The sequence below is a fragment of the Cuculus canorus genome, chromosome 5 (genome assembly GCF_017976375.1).
Source record: "Cuculus canorus isolate bCucCan1 chromosome 5, bCucCan1.pri, whole genome shotgun sequence".
Classification (NCBI taxonomy): Eukaryota; Metazoa; Chordata; class Aves; order Cuculiformes; family Cuculidae; genus Cuculus; species Cuculus canorus.
The window spans coordinates 18,076,426-18,097,099 of NC_071405.1; the positions used below are offsets into that span (position 1 = coordinate 18,076,426).

At 48.7% G+C, this 20,674-nt stretch overlaps 1 protein-coding gene across 7 annotated transcripts in view; it reads left to right on the plus strand.

The window, feature by feature from the left end:
* The window catches only part of ADCK1 (aarF domain containing kinase 1), a 122,299-nt gene that overhangs the window by 83,793 nt on the left and 17,832 nt on the right, over nt 1-20,674 (plus strand). For 5 of the 7 annotated variants that reach the window (XM_054067802.1, XM_054067800.1, XM_054067804.1 and 2 more), the window contains 2 exons: nt 519-712; nt 1,796-7,224. In XM_054067802.1, coding sequence (XP_053923777.1) covers nt 519-712; nt 1,796-1,967 — 366 coding nt within the window. In that variant the 3' untranslated portion in view covers nt 1,968-7,224. The other 2 variants (XR_008450019.1, XR_008450018.1) reach the window with 2 other exon arrangements.

Here is a 20,674-nt window from a genome sequence, read left to right on the forward strand (position 1 = left end):
ACCTTTATCAGTATAGCGTAAAGCCATCGATTGCGTGGCACAGCAGGACAAGAAGCAGTCTGGTTGTCCTTGCAGCATGCTCCACCTTCCTGAGCAGTCCTGTGCTTCTTACAGCTCTGCCAGCTTTGGGACTGGTGAGGTGAGACTCAGTCAGAAGACTGCAAGGGCAGTGATAAGACATGGTTGCTATGAGCTGCCTGGGGCCAAGCACTCAGATACCAGTGTGTGCCCTTCTCTTCTGAGAGGGTATTAATCCTACCAGTGAGGGGACAGAGCCTTATCTTACTGAGGGCAGGTGGGATACAGCAAGAGTGACCTGTGACTGTGCTGTGAGTGCTTGGGACAGCCAGATGTCTGTAGGAAAGCAGGACAAATTGTGCTTCAGCTTCTGTCCTAGACTCACGGTCTGGAAAAACACTATGTTCTCGTGCCAAATCTCAGCTGCATCTGGTCCTGAGTTTCCCGTGCACTCTCAGCTTCTCTCTCTTTTCTCTCTGACATGACCTGACTGGCCACAGGATGTGGAGATCCGGTCCAATGCTGCTGCTTACCTACCCCAGATCACCCAGCTCCTCAACAACGTCCCCCGTCAGATGCTGCTGCTGCTGAAGACCAATGACTTGTTAAGGGGGATTGAATCAGCCCTGCACACGCGGGCCAGTGCCACCTCCTTCCTCAACATGTCCCGCTGCTGCATCAGAGCTGTTTCCACGTGAGTCTCTTCTCCGGGCGTCAGGAGCCAGACGTGGTGCAGCAGGGGCTGGCTGTCCCTGGAGGCCAGGAGCTGTGATGGAACCCAGGGCCAGCAGGCTGGTCAGGGCCCAGTCCCACAGTAGCTGAGCAAGGCAAGCAGGACAGACCCTGAGATGGTGGTCAGGTCCAATAAAAAATCCATATCATAATGCAACATCAGGATGACAGGGCAGGTCCAAGGTCAAACTGGAAAGTCAGTCTGTAGATCAGGTCCAGTGGTTATCAGGAAGGACTGTTGAGACAAGACAGGTCTTGCTGTTCTCATGCCCATCAGCCTCTCCAGAGGACAGCTCTGTCACCCCGGGGCTGGAACAGGGATGGAGTTGGAGCCCATAGGATAAGAGTTTAGGATTTAGCCCCTCCAGAGGAAGGGAAGGGTCTTCCTGACCATTACAGGCATCACCACTGGGAAGTATTTGTGGGTTCACTGCTGTCAGTTTCTGCAGCCTGCTTGAGGGGCTAAGGTTGACTGTGCAGAACAGAGTGATGGTTAAAAGCCAAGAACAAGAGTTGTGCAAATTTCCATCCATTTTTGAGTCAATACACTTCTGTCTCAGATTCCACCTCCTTGCAGAAGAAGTAATGTTTTTTTCTCTGGCTGATGAGGGACTTACGAAGCCCAGTTAATCTCTGCTTCTAGAGAAAGGCAGAGAATTACTTTTCCCAGAATCAGTGTGTCAGGATTACTGTACTCTTAAGAGTGTGCTACCAGGAAAGGCTGTGGGGGTGTGTACCTGTCCCTGTTAGCTGAAGAGAACCTAGGCTGTGGCTCAGGGTTACTATGTACAGTGGGGAGAGAACTGGGCTCACAAGGGAGCAGGCTGTCTCTTCTGCCAGATTTGTGCTAGGAATGCAGTCCTCAGCTCCTGAGGAACATGGCGAAAATCCGTATTCACATGGGTCCTCACTGACCGTCATTCTCCAGAAGTGGGATGTTCCCCTCCTCTGGGGTGGGTCAGTTGTACTGAAGATGTAGGACAGGCCTCCTTCCTGCCAGCCTGCATTCCTGCTGGATCTAATGCAGCTGTTTCTCTCATTCTAGGTACCAGAGGAGCAGGAGTCACTCACTTTACAGGAGGGCTCAGATCACGCTCGCAGAAGCCCTGAGCCTGTGGCAGATCAACTTGTATGAACTCTTTCTGTGGCTGAAGGGGTCCCAGCTGGGGAACTGGGTCATTGCTCTCCTGAGCCGGATGCACCATTCCACATACTGACAGGAACTTGTGGGAGATGGCTGGGTGCTCCCTCCCTCCCTTCTGCTCTCCGCAGCACATTTTACTTTTTGACTGTTTCTGTCTACTCTGTGGTCTATTTTTGGCTCTCGTTCCATGTTACACGCTGCACTGTCCTTGCATGTTACAGCATTAGCTTTCCGTGTGGCACTGAGAAGTGGAATTGCTCTGCCATTTTGTGGTTTAGGAAAAGGAGGTGTGGGATACCACGTGTCAGGAAGGGCAGGGTACTTTCTTTCCCCATTTGAGCAGGGGAAGTTCTACTCAGATTCCAGTGGGACTGCACTGGAAGCAAAAGACTGTCCATGTCTCTTTCTTGAACAATCTTACAAAATTTAAGAGAATCCTAACCTAGATGCCCCCAAACATTTCTCAGACCCTCAAAGAGAGGAGGTAAGTCCCTTTAAAATCCAATAGGACTTCTATTGGGTTTTGCAGTCTTTTTAGTCTGATTTCTGTTCAGGTGTGCGGAGAGTTTCTTAGAAGAGTGAGACCTTGTGGAGACCAGGCACAAGGGCTTCCTCTCCCAGCACCAGGGAAAGGGGACTCTAATGGTGAATGTGCTGGACTGGGAGTCCAGCTTCCTGAGGTTTGTCTCTAGTCCTGTCGGCAAGTGCTTTGTGTTTTTGGACTTTTCTTGGCCTGTTTCCTTGGAGATGAAATGGGGGAAGGCGACAGTGGTTCTGCCTCTTTTTCGAAATTCGGGGAAGGCAGAAGGACTGATAACTCAGGGCTCTGAAAATATGAAAAATACAAATTAATGTTTATAAACCCAGGGGAAAAGAATTTTCAGCACAGTACAAAAATTTAAAGTAGTCCTTTCTTTCAGTGTGTTTACTGTACAGTCCTGCCACAAAGCAAAATAAATGTGATATATCAAAGACTTTTGGGGGAGGGATCCCTGACTGTGTGCTCCCTGTGAGGTTTGGGCCTTTAACTTCAGTCTCCGCTGAAGTTTCTGTTTCCCCACTGAGGGAACAATGCCAGGCAGCACTGTTAACTCCTTGCATGCCAAATGAAATAGCCTCTTGGTCTTTACTCTTCCCAAGAGGTTTGTTCCACATCTGGATCCTCTGATGCTGTATCAGATGTGTGTTGGGATAAAATGGAGGAGTGAGCATCATTCGACTGTGAGGATGCACCACTCCTTGCCACCCAGATCCACGCTGAACCTACCTCCTCCCTGCCTGTGGGCGCATGCTGCAGCACATCTGTGAGGCTTCACCATCCCTGTGCCACACACTGAACATTTCGCCTCATCACTGCCTGTGATGTTTGACTGCTCCTGCCTCAGACAGAAACCTGCCACTTGCTCTGTGTTACAAGTGACGGGTCTGACAGCTCTGACTCTGCAGCTATGGGACATCTACCAGGAAGCCTTACCCAGAGCTTTTATTTGAGATGTATTTGGGATCCTGAGAGATGTCCCTGCTGCTTTTGAGGATTCCTGTAGCCAAGAAATGTGGATGGAGGTGGCTGCTTGGATCATTACAGCTTTCCCATAAACTGTCTTGGTGTTGTGGTTTAGCCTCAAACCAGCAACAAAGAACCAAGTGGCCAATTTCTCACTCCCTCCATGGAATGAGGAAGAGAATTGGAAGCAAAGGAGATAAAACACATGGGTTGGAATAAGAGCAGTTTAGCAGGGCAGCAAAGGAAGACAAAATACAGCAATAATAATAACGATAAAGGAATATGCAAATCACTCACTGCCTCAAAAACAATGGCTGGTGTGCTCCCGATCTGAATCCCGAACCACGCTCTGCAGCTGCATACCCAAACCATGTTGCAAAACCCAGCCATGAACCCCTGGACATTGTGTTGATGGTATGGAATATCTCATTGACCAGTTTGGTCAGCTGCCCTGGATGTATTCCTTCCCAGCTTCTTGTAAAAATTAACTCTGCCCCTGCCCAAACTAGGAAATTAACCTTTTCCTGGCCAGAAACAGGTGAAAGGAGATGTGGAGAACAGGATGGGAATGTCCCTCTACTGCCAGCAAGCTTGTTAAGCTGAGGGTCATTACTCAGATACCAGGCTGTGTCTGGGAGCAAGCCACAAGAAGACCATGTGCTCTCCTAGTTTGCATTGTTTCCTGCCTTGCATGGGTGTGAGATCTCGCTTTGCAGTGAGTCCTTTTGCATGGGAAGGGAAACAAGGGACAGAGAGGACGAGTGCACGTGTCAGTGTGTGAAGAACTCATTTTCGTGCTGGCTGTGTGGGAGATGGAAGGCATGTAATCCAGAAAAGGTACCTGATTGACGATGTGCTTGAGCACGATGAGTTAGTGACTGTGGGCATGTGCAAGAGTGTAGGCATAGCCAGCTGGAGCAGGACTGGCAAGTAGTGGTGTGTGATTGGTAGAGTTGTGGATAGGGAGTTAAAGAATGAAGGCTTTTGGTTTCCTGTGCAGTCAATCACTTGACCATGGTGTTAACTCTCTGAGCCCTTCCTACTGTGCAAACAGCTGCAGGAGGGTTGTGCTTTGCTATCTTTGATAAGAGCAAAACCAGAAACCCTGGTAAGACTGAATGTCCTCGGAAATCTTGTCCCCAGCCTGTGCAATGATGGGTCAGAGAGTTCCCCTGACTTCTGAGTTGTGCTGGCGTCAGGGAATGGAGTGGTGGTAATTCCAGTGATGAGACTCCTGTGTTGCCAAGGAGTCCTAGGGGCCCTGGTGTATTGGTCCTGCACCTGTACAAGAGTGGTCTTTGCTCATGTCAGCGCTCTGGCTGAATTGGTGCCTTGCTTAGGCACTTACAGCTCGTAGACTGGTCAGTGTGGGTGGGCCTGTCTTGTTCTCTTCAGGAGCAGCGTTGTTCTCAGATAATTGGCCCAGTGAAGTCCCGGAGACCCTCTAGCAATGGCCACTGACTGCACACCCTCATCTTGTGGCTGCCCTTGCAAATGCCTATCCATGTCTGGACATACCGACCAGAACACTGCCTGGGTCTCGCCAACATCTCTGCATGAAAGCTCGTCCCACAGAGAGACCCTGGTCATAGCCCTCATTTCCAGAGGATCCCATGTCAGAGAGGGGTTCTCTGCAGCTGTTGTTTGCATTGACTGCTAAGACCCTGGCCTGCTTTCAGGCACCATTCCTGTTCTTTCCCCCCTCCAAAACTCAGCTGTGCAACCATTAGTTCCCCTGCCTTTGGGAGGTGCTGGCTTTAAAAGTGGTAGGAGACCAGCAGCCCCTCAGACTGTTATTCTTGGCAGTGCGCAGGAGGCAGGGAGCGGGATGTAATTGGGAGAGCTTTGTGTATTGTCGTTAGTCTCTGCTGGGAGGCTGCATGCTTCGATGTTAGCAGTGGGACTCCTCTGTCAGTTGTGCTCAGCTCTCACCCTTCCCACAATCAATCAATGAGGGTTTGCCTGAGGAAAGAACAAGCAAACACCCGGAGTTTCACCCTTTAACATTCCTGCCTTGTCTTTTTGATGAAAGCTCTCAAAGGTGAATGTGTTAGAAGGGTTTTGAAAAGACACTTTCTCATCACAGTTTGTGGTTGTCAAACATGGGTAGCCTGGATCAGCTCTGTGAACTTGGCCTCTCCTTCCAACCTGCATTTATTGGTGTTTTCACCACCAGCAAACAGCCTCTGCTGCTTTGCCTGCAGTCAGTGCATGAGCTGCTGTCTGCCCACCTTCAGCTACAAGCAGACTGGAGTTTGGTGCTAAATGTTGGCCTTGCAGCAGATTCCTGAGCCCACCAGGCCTTTCTTGGGACTATTTGGGGGATTAAAGCTGAGGCCAGAGATGTGAAACTGATAAGCGACGTTCAGCTCCCATAATATGAAATACTATGTTGTAGCCTCGTAACATCTCCCATCCTAAAGATGCTTTTATGCCAGCAGTTATTTAATCTAGCATTTTAATTTACCATCCTTGGGTTGGCTGGAGGTGGAACATGGGGCAGTCAGGGTAAAAGATATCACCATGCAAAACTGGAAGAATTTAGGGTATTAAGTGAACAGGCTTTTTTTCATATCCAGCTGAAGAAAAAGCCAGAGAGCACATTAGTCTCTGCTAAATGTCATAGTCTTTACCTAGCACATCCAGTGAACTTTAATGGTGGCAAGTGTGTGGCATATGGATTTGCAGACCAAGATCTTGTGGCTGGTGCACTCCGAAATTCTCTACCTCCTTTCCACTGCCAGCGATGCAGGAGGATGAGGAATAGGGGTTGTAGTCAGTTCATCACAAGTTCTCTGCCACTCCTTTCTCCTCATGGAGAAGACTCCTCAGACTTTTCCCCTGCTCCAGCATGGGGATCCCTCCAAAGAGAGGTGGTCCTCCATTAACTTCTCCAATCTAAGTCCTTCCCACAGGCCACAGTTCTTTACATACTGCTCTAGGATGGGTCCTCTCCACATGATGCAGTCCTTCAGGAACAGACTGTTCCAGCGTGAGTCCCCTGTGGGGTCACAAGTCTTGCCAGCAAACCTGCTCCAGTATGGGCTCCTCTCTTCATGGGGCCACAGGTCCTGCCAGGAGCCTGCCCCAGTTTCAGGGACCCCGGCCTCCTTCAAGCACACCCACCTGCTCCTGCGTGGAGTCCTCTGTGAACTGCAAGTGGATATCTGCTCCACTGTTAACCAACACGGGCTGCAGGGGGACAGCCTGCCTCACCATGGTCTTCACCATGAGCTGCAGGAGAATCTCTGCTATGGTGCCTGGAGCACCTCCTTCCTCTCCTTCAGTGACCCTGGTGTATGCAGAGTCGTTTCTTTCACATATTCTCACTCCTCTACCCAGCCCAGTTGGTTTGCTTTTTCCCTTCTTAAATATGTTATCCCAGAGGTACTACCACTGCTGCTGATGGGCTTGGCCTTGGCCAGCCGAGGTTCTGTCTTGGAACCATGTGGCATTGACCGTCGGACATAGGGAAAGCTTCCAGCAGTTTCTCACAGAAGTGACCCCTGTAACCATCCTCTACAAACGTTACGATGCAAACCCAATAGAGGAGGACAGAAATTTCCTGCTCCTTGGCACCTATCTAGAGAGAAGAACCTGGGGCTCTTCAGCCCCTGCAGCCCAAGCTGTGGCTGTCTTCAACTCACCCAGAGGATGTGCTGGTCCTGGGTGATGGAGAGAGGGGGAGGGAGGCTGAGGAAAGCAAAAGGAAAGGAAAAAGAAAAGGAAAGGATCATGTCCCTCACCTTTTGAGGGTAAATTCAAAACCCCATCATAGTTCTAAACAGACTTGTAATGTCTAAATGCTTCTGGAATGCACTCTCTGCTTTTTGTTTTGCAGGTCACTCAGATGCTGTGGCAGGTGAGCTGTTGCTGCTGGCACAATGAAGATCTCCCCCTTGCTCCTGCCGCTGGGCTCCCACTGGCCTGGGGCTGACTCTTTGTCAGTGCCATCGAGGTCCCTTCGGGGTGGGGTCATTCTCCTTCCTCCAGCAGTTGCTCAAGTTCTCTCCAAGACTGCAAAAGAGCTGGACAGTGAGAGATTTAAATTTGTAACTAGTTAATTACCCTTCTGAGAAAAATTATCCTTTCCAAGCATCATGCAGATGATAGTCATGTCCCCTAACATCTTACTCTGTAAGGTATCACTAGGACCTTTCAGCTGATAAGAAAATCTACTAGTGGAGTAACAGTTCTGCTGAAAAGAAGCAGGGAGGCGTTATAGGGCACCCAAGGTAAACATGAGCTCGCAGTGCCCCATTCTGGAATACATCAGGAGGAGTGTGACTGGTGAGGCTACTTGTTCTCCTCTTCTGCTTAGTGCTGCCGAGTCTACTCCTGAGACAGTCTCCTCTTTCTGTTCTCTCAGTTCAAGAGGGATGCTGGAAAACTGGATTGGGTCTGGTGCAGGGCATGTGACATGGCCAGGACCTACTGCCCATAGCCTTTGAGGGAGATGGGCTTGTTTAGTCTGGGAAGGAAGAAGCAAAACGATGAGCTGATAATGGCTGGTGACTGTTTGAAAGGGAATTAGAGAGGCAGTAGTACCAGTGCCAGACAACTTAACAATGGCCAACTGCCATGGGCACAAGTTCCAACTTAAAGCACAGGGATTAACTTCTTCACCAGGGGTTGGTGCAGAGCTAGAATGTCACCCAGAGAGGATTTCCATCTTGGGGGGCTTCAAGGACCAGGCCAGCCAAAGTGTGGTTCTGCTGCTTTCCTGTTGGCAACCCTGCCTTGAAGTGGGATGGCAGACAGAGAGATGCCCCGTGGCCCCTTCCAGCCAGTGTGCCCATGAATCCACACAGCCACAGCATGGAGCAGGCAGGGGGCTGGCTCACACCGGTGTTGGGTCAGTTCTGTGGGATGAGGTTGGCTCTGGGTTCCACCCTTAGCAGCAATTCCCCTGTGTCAATGTCTGTGCTCAGCTACAAGATAACGTCCCGCCCAGGGCTCATCTTTGCTCTGAAGCCCAGGGCAGAACTTGCCAGCTGTTTTCATTCGGTTCGGTTGTGGAGGCAGGGCTGTGAGCCTGCCTGTCCTCACAAATGCCAGCCTGGGTATCTCGCCTTGCAGTTTTAATTGGCAAGCTGCCTCTCAGATCCTTCTTGGGCAGAGCTTGCGCGTCACCATGCCTTGCTGAAAAGAGGCAATTTGGGCCTTCCCAGGACCCTTCCCAGGGTCCTGCTGTGGCTACCTCAGGCTTTAAACAGGCTTTAAACCAGGAGTAAATTCTGTTCACATCCAGTTGAAGGTTTCTTTAACAGGCTGGAGGGATGCTAAGTGACCTCTCAGTGATGGTAACCAGGCCCCAGAGAGACTATACCGAGCTTTTGCACGAGGTGATAGGAGCTTCCCTGTGGCAGCTTGGAAAGCTGCTGCCACTTCTCCATGGTGTAGCAATCCGAATGTCTGTCTCCTGCTGGGATCAGTGCCATGCATGCGCCCAGAGCTGTGCCTGAGGGAGCCCTGGGCAGGACATGGCTGCACACTCTGTGCCTCCTGTCAATTCTGTGACACGTTTGGTTGCACCGAACTCCCCAGGAGTCCCCGTGCAGCTCAAGGTGACTTTGTCAAAGGGTAATCGCCTTTCTGGTTTGGCTTGCATGACCTGGAGATCACTCCTCTGCTTGCTACCCTCTATGGCACGCCAGGTCAGCCACGATGTCAGATCACAGGCTGCTCTTCGCACTGCTTCCCTCTTGAGCTGCTTGCTGTAACCCAGGTACTTTGATTTCTGATGGTCTGGTAAAAACTATTCACCCAGATTCTAACAGCAGTGTGGAGCAGGGAGAAGCTTTGCTCTTTTACTATTTTATTTTATTCTTTTTTTTACTTTACTTTTTTGCTTCTTTTACGTTTTACTATTTGATTCTGATTTTTTTTTTTTTTTTTTGCTGAGGCTGCTATTTCACACTCTGATAAATATGAGCATAAATAACACTCATAAAGCCTCTTCCTATAACCAGAGCACTGCAAAGAAGGGAAGAGGAATTTGGGCTGACCTAGCAGGACGTGACTCCATGTAAAATGCACGTTAGCTGCTGCTGGTGGATTGCAGCCCTGCAGCTCTGGGCTCAGCATGGATGTAAGTGAGCATCTCCCCAGGGTGGCTGCCCTGTGAGTCCCCGCTCTCCTCTCAGGCCACAGCCTAAGAGCACCTCTACCTTTAATAAGGGAAAGATGGAACGATTACTAAATGGGAGCTAATAAACAAAGCAACAGGCACAAAGGCTGGTAATATCATATTGCTTTTAAGGAAAATATGAAAAATAGTAATCATGACGATTGTTATTACTATCTTGTCCTTCACCATGGCTAAACTATCCATCATGCCGATAAGGCTGAAAGGAAAACCCGGTGATATAAAATGCATATACCACAAGGCAGCCAGTGCCATGGCTGCCCGTGCTGCACTCAGACTGTGCTGGGACTGCGGTTGCTCCTCTGCATCATGGGACTGTCAGATAAATCAGAGCAGAGCCAAAGCTGAGGCACCCTGTCAGCATACCCACTGGCAGGAGCGCGGCGTGGAAATAGTTGCTCTGCAACATCTGGCATGGAGACTTGAGCAATGAGGTGATGTAGGCTGGGGATTTACTTTGGGATATCAATGCACCTAAAATGCATTGGTGTGAGCCAGTGAGCCCCAGAGAAGGGTGGGGTGGGGGAAGAAGGCTGTCTGCGATGGGGTGGGAAGACAGGTGCAAGTGTGGTATTGCTGGTAATTGCATAGTAGGCTGAACAGTCAGTTTCGTGGGAGAAGAGTTTCTCCCTGTAGAAATCATACTTGACTGTATGCAGAGAATAAGAGTTAGGAAAGCTGGGAAAGGGGATGGAGAGCTGTGCAGGCCATGCAGTTTGTGCTTCAGACCTGTCCCTTCCTGGGTTACACGGTTTCTGCAACTCCTTTCGTTTGGAGCCTTGCTCCATGGTCCTGCTTTTGGAATCTTCATCCCAGGTCTTCTTACCCTAGTTTCCTTTGGTTGCTGTGTTTGTACTCTCTGCCAAGCCGTCCTAGACTAGAGACTGGACCCTGGGGAGATCCCATTGGAGGCCAGAGGTCTGCAAAGCTGCTCAGATGCTCCCATGCTGTGTTCCCTCTCCCCAGCAGCACTTGAATTTTGCTATGGGAGCAGTTGCTCTTATGATGTGACCCCTCCTCCTGGAGAATCCTGATGGGGCCTGACTGGGAAGTCCCACCCCAGTGTTGTGGGTGGCTCTGGGTGTACTGTGTAAGCTCCCTCTGCAGCCTGTCTTCTGTTGGGAAGGTTTATTTGCCATATTGTGCTACTGGGCAAAAAAATCATGACTATACAAGCAGTGAGCGGGTGGCAGAGCACAGCATTGGCTGTTATTATTGGCAGTTACCCCCTTCACTCGCTTAGCAGCCTACAGATGCTGGAGCGTGGCTGCTGAAATGAAATGTTGTTAAACCTGGGATATAAATCACAGGCATCTATGGAATGCTGCATGAAGGCTTCTCCTCGTTCAGCCTTGTCATGCTGGCCCTGTAACAGGGTTGGTTGGTGTTCTGCCTGTGGACCCTGCTGGACCGGGCCATGCTCTGCATCCTGGGTGTTCCCATGCAAACCTATCCTGCAGCAGCAGCAACTGAGTAGAACCCACAGAATGGCTCCATGCATCTTCCTTCCCTGCTTCTTTCCCTCCAGGCTAGGCTCCCACACTGCTCTGCCACAGCTGCAGATGGTCCCCTTTCTCTGGTTGTTGGGGGAGGGGGCATCTCCTGGGAGAGAGGCATTTGAGACTGCAGTGGTGCACATTGATAAGAAAAAAACAAGGAAAACTTAAAGAAAGGCTTTGGGAATGGTCCAAAGCAAACTGCTGTATTGTGGTCCCACTCAGATGGTTGCACAATGGTGCTGCATGATGCCAGAATCATCATGGTTGGACTCGATGATCGGGTGTGTCCTTTCCAACCTGGTGATTCTATGATTCTATGATTCATGCACTTGCACTGGGACGATGCCCATCCCAGGACATGACTGAGAAACCCAGGTCGGTTAGAAGTACACCATGATGGTGCTGCCTTCTGACCTTGGATCCAGGGCACAGAGATAGAGTGGCAGTTAGGGGCAGGAGTGCAGCTTGCCAGGCTGCCCAGCTCTGGAAATGAGTGGCACTGCTATCTCCGAAGCTGCCCATCACAAAAAGGAACTGTACACCACAATTGCCAAAGGTTGGGACTGTGTCTGGATAGCTCAGGCCAGGTTGCTTGCTCACACTCCCCAGCTCTCATACGTCCCTATGCCCCTCTTTCTTGTCTTGCTCTCATTCTTATAAGATCCTGGCAGGCCAGCAGAGCCATGTCTGCAGTAGACAAGGACACCCTACTGCTGTCTATGCAGCCCTGGGACCCTCCAGGTACACGCTGGGATGGGAAGCACCGTGATCCACCAGACCCGTCCCCACAGGGGTAGGTCCCCATCACTGTCTGGCTCAGGCCATGATTTTTTTCCCCGTGTAGCTGGTTTTCGGGGCCAGCCGCACCTGGGGACGACCAGCTGGTCCCCTTCTGGCAGCAACAAAGACAATTACCTCACCGCCAAGCGCAGCGAGCCCCGCTGAGCGCCCCGGCCAGCTGGCCGCTGAGACACTTACCTGAAATTAGCTGTGGCCAGTGCATCGCAGAGGTGAAGGCGGTTGCGATTATGAATGCACTTCTTGTTTGTCTTTTCAGTGCCGAAATCCTGTCAGTGAGGAGAAGCGATAATAACATGCTATTAAGTTCTTTCTGGATAATGTAATTCAGGAGTCAGGAGGCAGTTTGGTCATTTATGCCTTTGAAAAGCTCAGAATAATTTTCGGTGTCATTATCTTCCATTTTAAAGAGCCTGTTTCAAACATCAATACTGAGAGCCCCTCTTCGTGCTGCCTCACCCTTGCTTGTGTGGTTTTCTCCCACCTTTTGTTCCTGTTTTCTCTGAGCTTTCAGGGATTTGGGGTTTGTTTCCAGCCACTCATACACCCTGAAACACACACCACACCCAACCCTTTTCTTGTTCCCTTTCTCTTTTTATAATGGATTTGGGAATTCACCAGTATTTTATTTAGCACCTCTAGGATGTGGTTGGTGAAACAGCAGCTCATGAAGCTGGGAAATGTCACTTGGGCCTTGGTGGCAGCAGGAGAAGGGTGGATGTGATGTGGGTTCAGGTCCCCCAGGAAGGAGGATGACTGTAGTGGCTCGCAGCAGTGCACATCCTTCTTGGGACCAGCTGGCGGGCAGGGAGAGCTGCCCAGAAAGCCCAGCCACCCTCGGGAATGGATCTGCATGGGGGCACCACACACGCTGGAGATTTTGGTTGTGCTGCGATGCCCAAGGAGTAAGCTGTGCTGCCCATGCCATGGCGCAGACGTGGGGCTGGGGACCCCGTGCAGCACCGCCACTGTGGCACAAGCAGCTCTGGACCACCACTCTCTCCATCTCTCCAGGCATGACCACAGCTGATGAGTTATATGTGGAGCTTGATGCATCATTTTGTTCTTTGCTCATGCTTTTGTCAAGTGTGTGCTTCAGTGTAAGTGGTTAATGGATTTTTCTGCCCTGAAATAGCCCCCAGGATAGGGAGCAGAGAGGCTCCTTAGCAGATGCAACTTCAACACCAGCTTACACTGCAGGCATGAAAACAGACAGATGTCTCCAAGTGAATGCAGCAAAAATTACTATCCAGAACTGGGGCAGGAAAACAATCTGGCTCCTCTCCTGCATGCAGAGAGCATGGCTGAAGAGGAGAATTTTATTCATTGAGTTAACTGGCAACGATCCCTGAAATGTCAGCCTTGGGTTTAAGTTCGTTTCTATGCTTGGAAAGCATCCTAGCCCTTCTGTTTTTAAAAGAGTAGGGTATATGTCTCCTTTCATTTTTTTATGTGTTGTCCCTGCCAATGTTTCAGTGTAGATAGGAGGGATAACACCCTTCCCTTTGCTGCCTTCTTCCTTCAGAGGGGGAAATGGGCTCTCCCAAGCAGAGTACAGAAAATCTACAGGGAGCAGGCAAGCATTGCATCCACCATTAAGCCTGTTTCGTATTGTTCAGAAGCTTCTGAAGGAATTGGCGGGTCCTCATGCCAGCAAAGTCAGTGTGGAGTCAGGCTATGACCTGGCATGAGCTTGTTTGCACAGAGGGTGTGCGCAGAGAGCAGACTCATTGGCCTTTCTCTGCCCAGAGGATGCAGGAACATTAGAGGCACGGTGTGGCTTCATTACGGAGCCAGTCCAGTGCCATTAGCATAGAGGGTACAGTCTCCTTGGGACAGCTGTGACAAGGGATGAGGATGCTCTTTCCTTCATGAGAGAACAGAGAGGCCTTTTAAACACCTTTGTCAGTTCCAGACAGTAATGCACTGTTCTGCACTAACCAATGATGCCAGGAAGCATGCTACCACACGGTAGCAGACCAGGTGCAATGGATGCATCTGCTTGCAGACAGCCATGTCCTCTCTCTGTGCAGACGCCACACGAACAGACCTGCTGCTGATCCACCCGTGATGGGCTCTGTCTGCCTCCATTGCCTGCTGACTCCCTGCTCCAGGTCCAGCTGCAAGTGCCCTTCTGAGAATGGAGGCAGATTAAATGTGTTCTCTGTGGCCTAGGGTAACTACATGGTTTCTCCCATGAAGGTTTTCTAGTGCTTGGCATTTTATCTCTCATTGCAATCTCTCCTGCAGCTGGGATGCTCCTCTCTCCTGTATCCACCTACCTATTTTCATTAAAAGCTATGTTCATTTTCATTAGAGGATTTTCACCGTCTCTGGCATCGCTATGCCTCTCTCTTGGTTGAAACTGGAGAAAGATTTGAATAAATGGGTGTCAGTAGGGAACTTGTAGAGGGTCAGAGAGCTCAGTCCCTCCTCTCAGGGCAGCTTGATGGGATAGATTCTCTGCCCTTAAAAAACTGACTAGCAAGGGAAACATAAAGGAAGAAGTGATCTCCAATCACTTTGCCAGCAGCCTGGCCGTCTTAGCCCTGCTTCCAGCAAGGAGCACACATCTTACTGTTTAGCCTCTCTTCTGGCATATTTCTCCCACTTGCAACCAATTTCTCATTCTGATTTTTTTTCCTCAGTTTTTGCTGCACTGATGGCCCATGTGCCGTCACCTCATGGCACAGGTGGCTGGTGCTGGGGACGCAGCAAACAGGCTACAGGGAGGGATTGACAACTGGCACAGGGCACGCAGTTTTGGTTTGGTCTGTGCTTAATGCATGAGGTAGATGTTGCCCCATCTCAACTGCATGAAGCTGGTAGGGCCGTGCCCATCTGGTCAGAGCAGACTGCACAGTGCATCCACGTGCTGAGTCATTTCTCTCTTGCTTTTCTCGCTGGACGCTGTCTTTAAAACCAACTCTGCAATGATGTTTGAGTTGTTCTTGGGTTGCTTCTCCAAGACATCTTGGTGGGCTGAAGGAGGCTTGGCTTTGGTTTGACCCAGAGATGCCAATGTTGCTTATCGATGATCCTTATTGCAGAAGGATGTTGAGTGCATTTTAGATGACTCCAAAGATTAATATTTTAGTCTTAATTAGGGGCATAACCAAGACCTCAGCTCAGCATGGGTGAGTGCCTGGAACAGACACAGCAGCTATGCTGGAGGTATTCCGCAGGGCAGTGTGGAAAGCCAGGTCTGTAGTGGCATCACCAGGCCAGGAGGTGCCATCCTACATGAGAGGATAGCCTGGGCTCTATATGTAGAAAGGCTGTTAATGAGGAAAAGGAGATGCTGTGCTAACCGCAGCAGGCTGCAGGAGCACCAGCTTTAGCAGGGAAGTCTGGCAGCACTGCAAGAACAGGTCTCAAGGTACCCTGCATGCTCACAGGACACGTGGGCTCACAATGGGCTCCAGATCACTTTCTCATTTTCTTCAGATAATAACACTGCATGGGGTCCATAAGTAATCTGAAAACCATACCCAGCTCTTTGTAAGGAGAGTTTCCCTTTTGACTAAGAAGGAGGTGTCTGCAGTGTGAGAGCAAGCAAGGTGTCTCCTGACAGCTAATTAATTTCTGGACTCTTCTTCCAGCCATCTCCTGAGCTTTGGGGCTATGGAGCTGCTAGTTTAAGCGTGCATATGTGTGCTTATGTTGATGTGTGCTTATGCTGGCTGGAACAGTAAACTCCACCCCATGCTGGTTTTGCTCCCGGTGCATTGCCTTGTCCATGCTCCACCAGCCGTGCAGCCAGAGTTTCCTTCCAGAAGGCATGCCAAAGGACTGCATCAGACCCCTGGGTGGCAGCTGGCTATTTGCTTGATGGATTATCTACTGCAAACACGACACAGTCATCTTCAGAGGAACTGGCCTGAAGAACGTGGCAGAGTTAATTGCTTTCAGCATGGACAGTGGTCAGAGGGAGACACTGGACAACTCTAAGAGAGAGAAATGTGGTTTGGAGGGGAAGAGGAAGCAAAAGGGAAAATAAAAGCATAGAGCAAAAAGTCAAGGGGTCTTACTTGTCTAGGAGGGACAGAAGAGGACTGGGTGTTCTACAGCAGGACGGGACTCAGCCTTCACCAGCAACCTCATTTTGTCATTGATTTCTCACATGTTGGATGGAAAACAGCTGCCTAGGATCTCTCTACAGTGGCACAGTGCAGCCTCTGCCCAGAAGTACATGCTACGTAGTTACAAATTGGAGAAGCAAGAGCAGAGAGTGCTATTTACTCTATGTGCCCATTGTTTCCATTGGGATGGCAATTAGAAGTTCTCAGGTGGGTATTTTATGCCTTTTAGATTCAAACATCAGGTTCTGCTGGAGACTATACTTAGAAGTGGGAGAATTTGACTTACAGAGGCAGCTCTGTGTTATTACTGTATTCACAGGAAGATGGTTTTGAACTTCACGTTACTCCAGGGAAGCCATTCTGGGCTTCACACCAAACCAACTGCATTTGGGCAGAGGGTTCTGTCACTTTCCTGTACCTCTTCACCTGGGTCAATGAGTATATTAGCCATTATTACCAAATCTTAACGAGTTATCTCTAGGCTCCTACCAGCCTACACAGTATCTCCCTTTCCACAGAAGTGCTTTAATATACATGGATTAGAAGTGTTGTAAGTGCTGAGTATTAATACCTCAGCGAAAAATTGTGTAACTAGTATCAAAAGACAGGATATGTTTATGTTGTTAAGGCATGTGCCAATGGATGATCCTGCTATACGTAGTCTTTCAAGTTATTTTTCTTATGTTTGGCCATGGAAAGATATGATGAGGCATGGAGGGGTTGTAAGTTTTGGGGAAGAGTCAGGACCCCTAAAGAGAGAGAGCCTTGTAAGCACCACTGTTCTGCTTTGGTCTTTTATTAATGTCAGTTCAAGGAGAAACCCACACAGTTCCTGGTGTGAGGTTCCCAACAGATCCTTCACAGGTTCTTCACCACCTCTGCTCCAAGGCTGAGTGTATAGGCAAAATATGTAATATTTCCAGGCACAAATCTCCTAGTTCTCCATTGCTGAAAGTACAAACCAACCACACTCCTTGAACATCTGGCATTATGTAGATAGAAGGGCATTGGTGTTGACTGAGTGGAAAAAAGTCATTAAAATATTGATACTACACGTAATTGAAAGCCACCATTTCTAACATTAAACTGGAATCTTAATGGCCAGATTAGACCAATGCTCCACCCAGTCCAGACTGCAACCTCCAAAAGTAGTTTATCCTGGCTGGCTCAGGGGGAGGTGGAAAAGACACACAAATGGACAATACGTAAGTCTTGCCAACTGGAGAAGTTTCTTCTTACTCCATATGTCTGTTTATAGCAGGTCCAAATTTTGAACAAGAATGTTTCTGCCTCTTCTGTTAACATATCTAAATACATATACGTATGTGTTTGCATATAATGCAACCAGGGCTTTTTAAAATAATTATTAAGAACCTTGAAAAATGTATCTTTATAACCAATACCAGGCACAATGACTAACAATTGACTGTGTCTGTCTGGGTCCAGCCATTCTCTATGGCACAAGACTGGGAAAGACTGCGTCACAGTGGTCAATGAGGTGTTCTGTGCAAGCCCTCCTAATCATATGAGTCACCTGGCTCTGTCACATCACCAGAACATCTTGGGCACTTGAGTTATGTGGCCTGGAATTGAATCATCAAAACCAGATGAGGCATTTCAGATCCCAAGACTAGTTCAGTCACTCCAAAGATGTTTTGTAAAAGAGCAGTAAAGGTATGCTCTATCTTTAATATTAAATCAAACAATTAGTGTTTGGGTTTGTTTTTTTCTACCCAACCTGATGCTGCCTGTGACTGTCACATGGGTGCACCGTAATGCTAGGTTGTGTTATAAGGTAAGCTGAGCTTGGAGAACCTCTTCTTCCCCTCCCAGAGCTCAGCCTGGTTTACTTTGAGCTGTAGAAATTCCTGTCAGAAAGCCAGAGAAAAGACATTGTTGGTCACTATGGAAGAAGAAATAGCTTGATGAGAGGAGGTGCTGGCTGTCATGGCTTTTGGAGAAAGATTCAAGAATGAGGGCTGCAGCCATTTTGGCTGAAGAATTTGGAGAAGGCAGAATACAGGGCCTTGAGGTAAAAACAAATGGTCAGGAAATAAAGATGGAAAACTCTTCAATGGTACAATGTTCCATTATTCATATATGGAGTGGAAAAAGGTTGACGACTCATATTGATTGCTACTGCCTGGTGGGCTTGCTGTGATGGGGGAATGTGGAGGCTGATGACGTGCAGGATTTCATCAGGATATCTGTGGTCCCAAGCTGGAAAAAGGCAAGAAAACTCTTGATGTGATTCAGAGAGCAGCCTTGCAGATACACCACATCTTCCTTGGGATGACAGGACATTTTCTGTCCCAGCCTTTCTGCCCTCTTCCTGAAGCTGCCAGTGGGGAAGATGCCTGTAGGAAAATGTGGCAGTGTCTGATCTACCTTTCTGCCTTGGGTGACCTCATGCCTCTGATTACCATGTAGTATTGACTACACATGCTTTTGTAAATACATAATTTGCAGTTTTCCTCTGCTAGTGAGATTGCCTGACAGCTCCCATTTCTTGAGGGGGACGATTTTTCAGTAGGTAAAGTACAACAGAAAAAAGAGCATCTGGGTTTGAAGCACTTGTAAAGGGGTCTTAAAACCCCCATCCACAGTCTCTGGGGCACAACATGACTCAGTGTCTTTAACTGGTGTCTTTGATGGCATTGCTGGTGACTAAATTTTTTTGCCAGGCAGCAGAAAGCTTAAGCCTTGATTTACAGCAAAGGCTAATGTAGTAATACCAGCAGTATTTCTCTTTTGCTGTTGTCGGTGTGGTACAGATTGGTGAGGAGTCTGCTGGGCTGAAGGGAAGAGATACTTGAGGGGTGCTAGAAGGTGTCCTGCCATTACAGACAGGACAAAATAGGAGGCCAGCCAGCTTGAACTCATAATAATCAGAAGCTCATTAAGGATTCTAATCAGCCAGAAATATTTTCCCATCAGCTCATTGCAAACTGTAACAAACTTGCAGCTTTGAGTTGTGGCTGCTTTTTCTGGTGCTGGAAGTAACCAGTGCACCTGCGAAGGCATTGGTAGCTTGTTTGGGTAATGTGGAGAAGAAAGGGAAGAAAAGGGCAGGAGATAAGAGCTAAGAGCATTGTAACTGCCCCAGGGAGGGGCCTGTTTTGTCTGGTGACCTGGAGGAAGGCAAGTATTTCCCTGTTTTGTTGTCAGGGAAAAATCAAAGGGAAGTGTGCCTACGGAAAGTCCTGCTCATGGCTTTTGATAGTATGATTGTGTATGTCTCCTTGGACTTCTTTGCAAGCCTGACAACGAGTATGTGAGGGGACCTTCATCCTATGTTGCCTGGTATGGTGTGTGAGGGCAGCTGAAGACAGGTGGGAGAAGGTGTGAGAAGAGCAAAGCAGTGCTGAGACTTTTGGAGGGAGCTGTGTTCTGTAAAGGTCTCCACCAACCTGTTTTCTTCCTCATTCTGTGTCACTGAGAGGAGTTTTGATTTTGTGCACCAATGCTTTACTCACACAGGCTGAAAACATTGCTGCCTACTGGCTCATCAGCACCTCTATTTTGCTTCCTGGACTCTGGAGGGATTTGGCTGCATGAGGGGAAGTTTGCAGTAGAAAAGTGCCTGGGAGACTCAAAACATAAACTATGTTTTGTTAAGCAGGAATTGACACTTTCGCTGAGGCTAATACTAGGTCTTACTGACTGACCAATGCTACCAAGGCTATTGACCCGGAGAAGCTGCTCTCAAATATGGAGATTTGTGGCAGACTGTATTTATTACAAAGATAACCCATGCTCTGGTTAATCCCCCTATGTCAGCTACTCAATAATTTCACAGATTCCTCTGGATCTGATAAAGCCGTCTATCTGCTGAGACAAACATCCTCCTCCCTACCATCAGTGGCAAAGGGTGTCATCAAGGTAGGAGCAAAGAGCTTTCATAAAGTGACAGAAATTTGTGTTAAAACTCTTCGAGGAGGGAGACATAGTTCTGTAAATTCACCACCTGCTTTTTTTATCAAAGAGCTAAGTAACAGCTCTTGCTTGTGCAGACCCTTTGAGGCAGTCTTGACTTTTTAAAGTTGTGTAGAAAACCCATGCCGTGTCCCTCCTTCCTTCCCTGGGCTCCTCTGTGCCTGATGCTGTGTGGCCACTGGGACCAGAGATGCTGCAACACACTGGATGGGTGTTTCTCTTACCTGCAAGAAGCCTCTAGAAACTTGAGGAACAAGGAACGTCAAAGGAGCAATATTCAAGATGGAAGGAGTATAAGCAAGGCTAGGAGGCTGCTACTCAAGAAGAGTTTGTAAAAAGAAGCTAGAAAAGCACCCTTGGGCTCTGCGGCTGGCTCGCTCTTCCTGCAGAGTTAGGGTATGGAACTTGAGAAGCATCTACTGGATGCTATTAACATACAGTGGTGTGTTTCTCTGGGTGGTGTGACCTTCCCAGTAGCCTTTACTGAAGGCTGAATGGCTACAGCTGTAGACAGACAGGACTAAAAGGCAGGACTAAAAACTAAAATTCTCTACCTCCTGCACTATTTTTCCGTCTGTCTTCCCAGCTCAAAACATGTAAGGCAAAAGCCTCTTCGGAGTTAAAAAAGTGCTGTTCTGACATTTACCTGGGTACTGGCTAGTGTGACAAGCTTTCAAAGAAAAAGACACTTGGAGTCTGTACTAAGAATGCTAAGTACAAAAATTAAAACACACAAGTAATTAGCATCTGAGGTTGCAGGAAGCAATTCATTTAGTAATTCCAGAGTGTGCTTGCTGGGTTTAAGATTCTTGG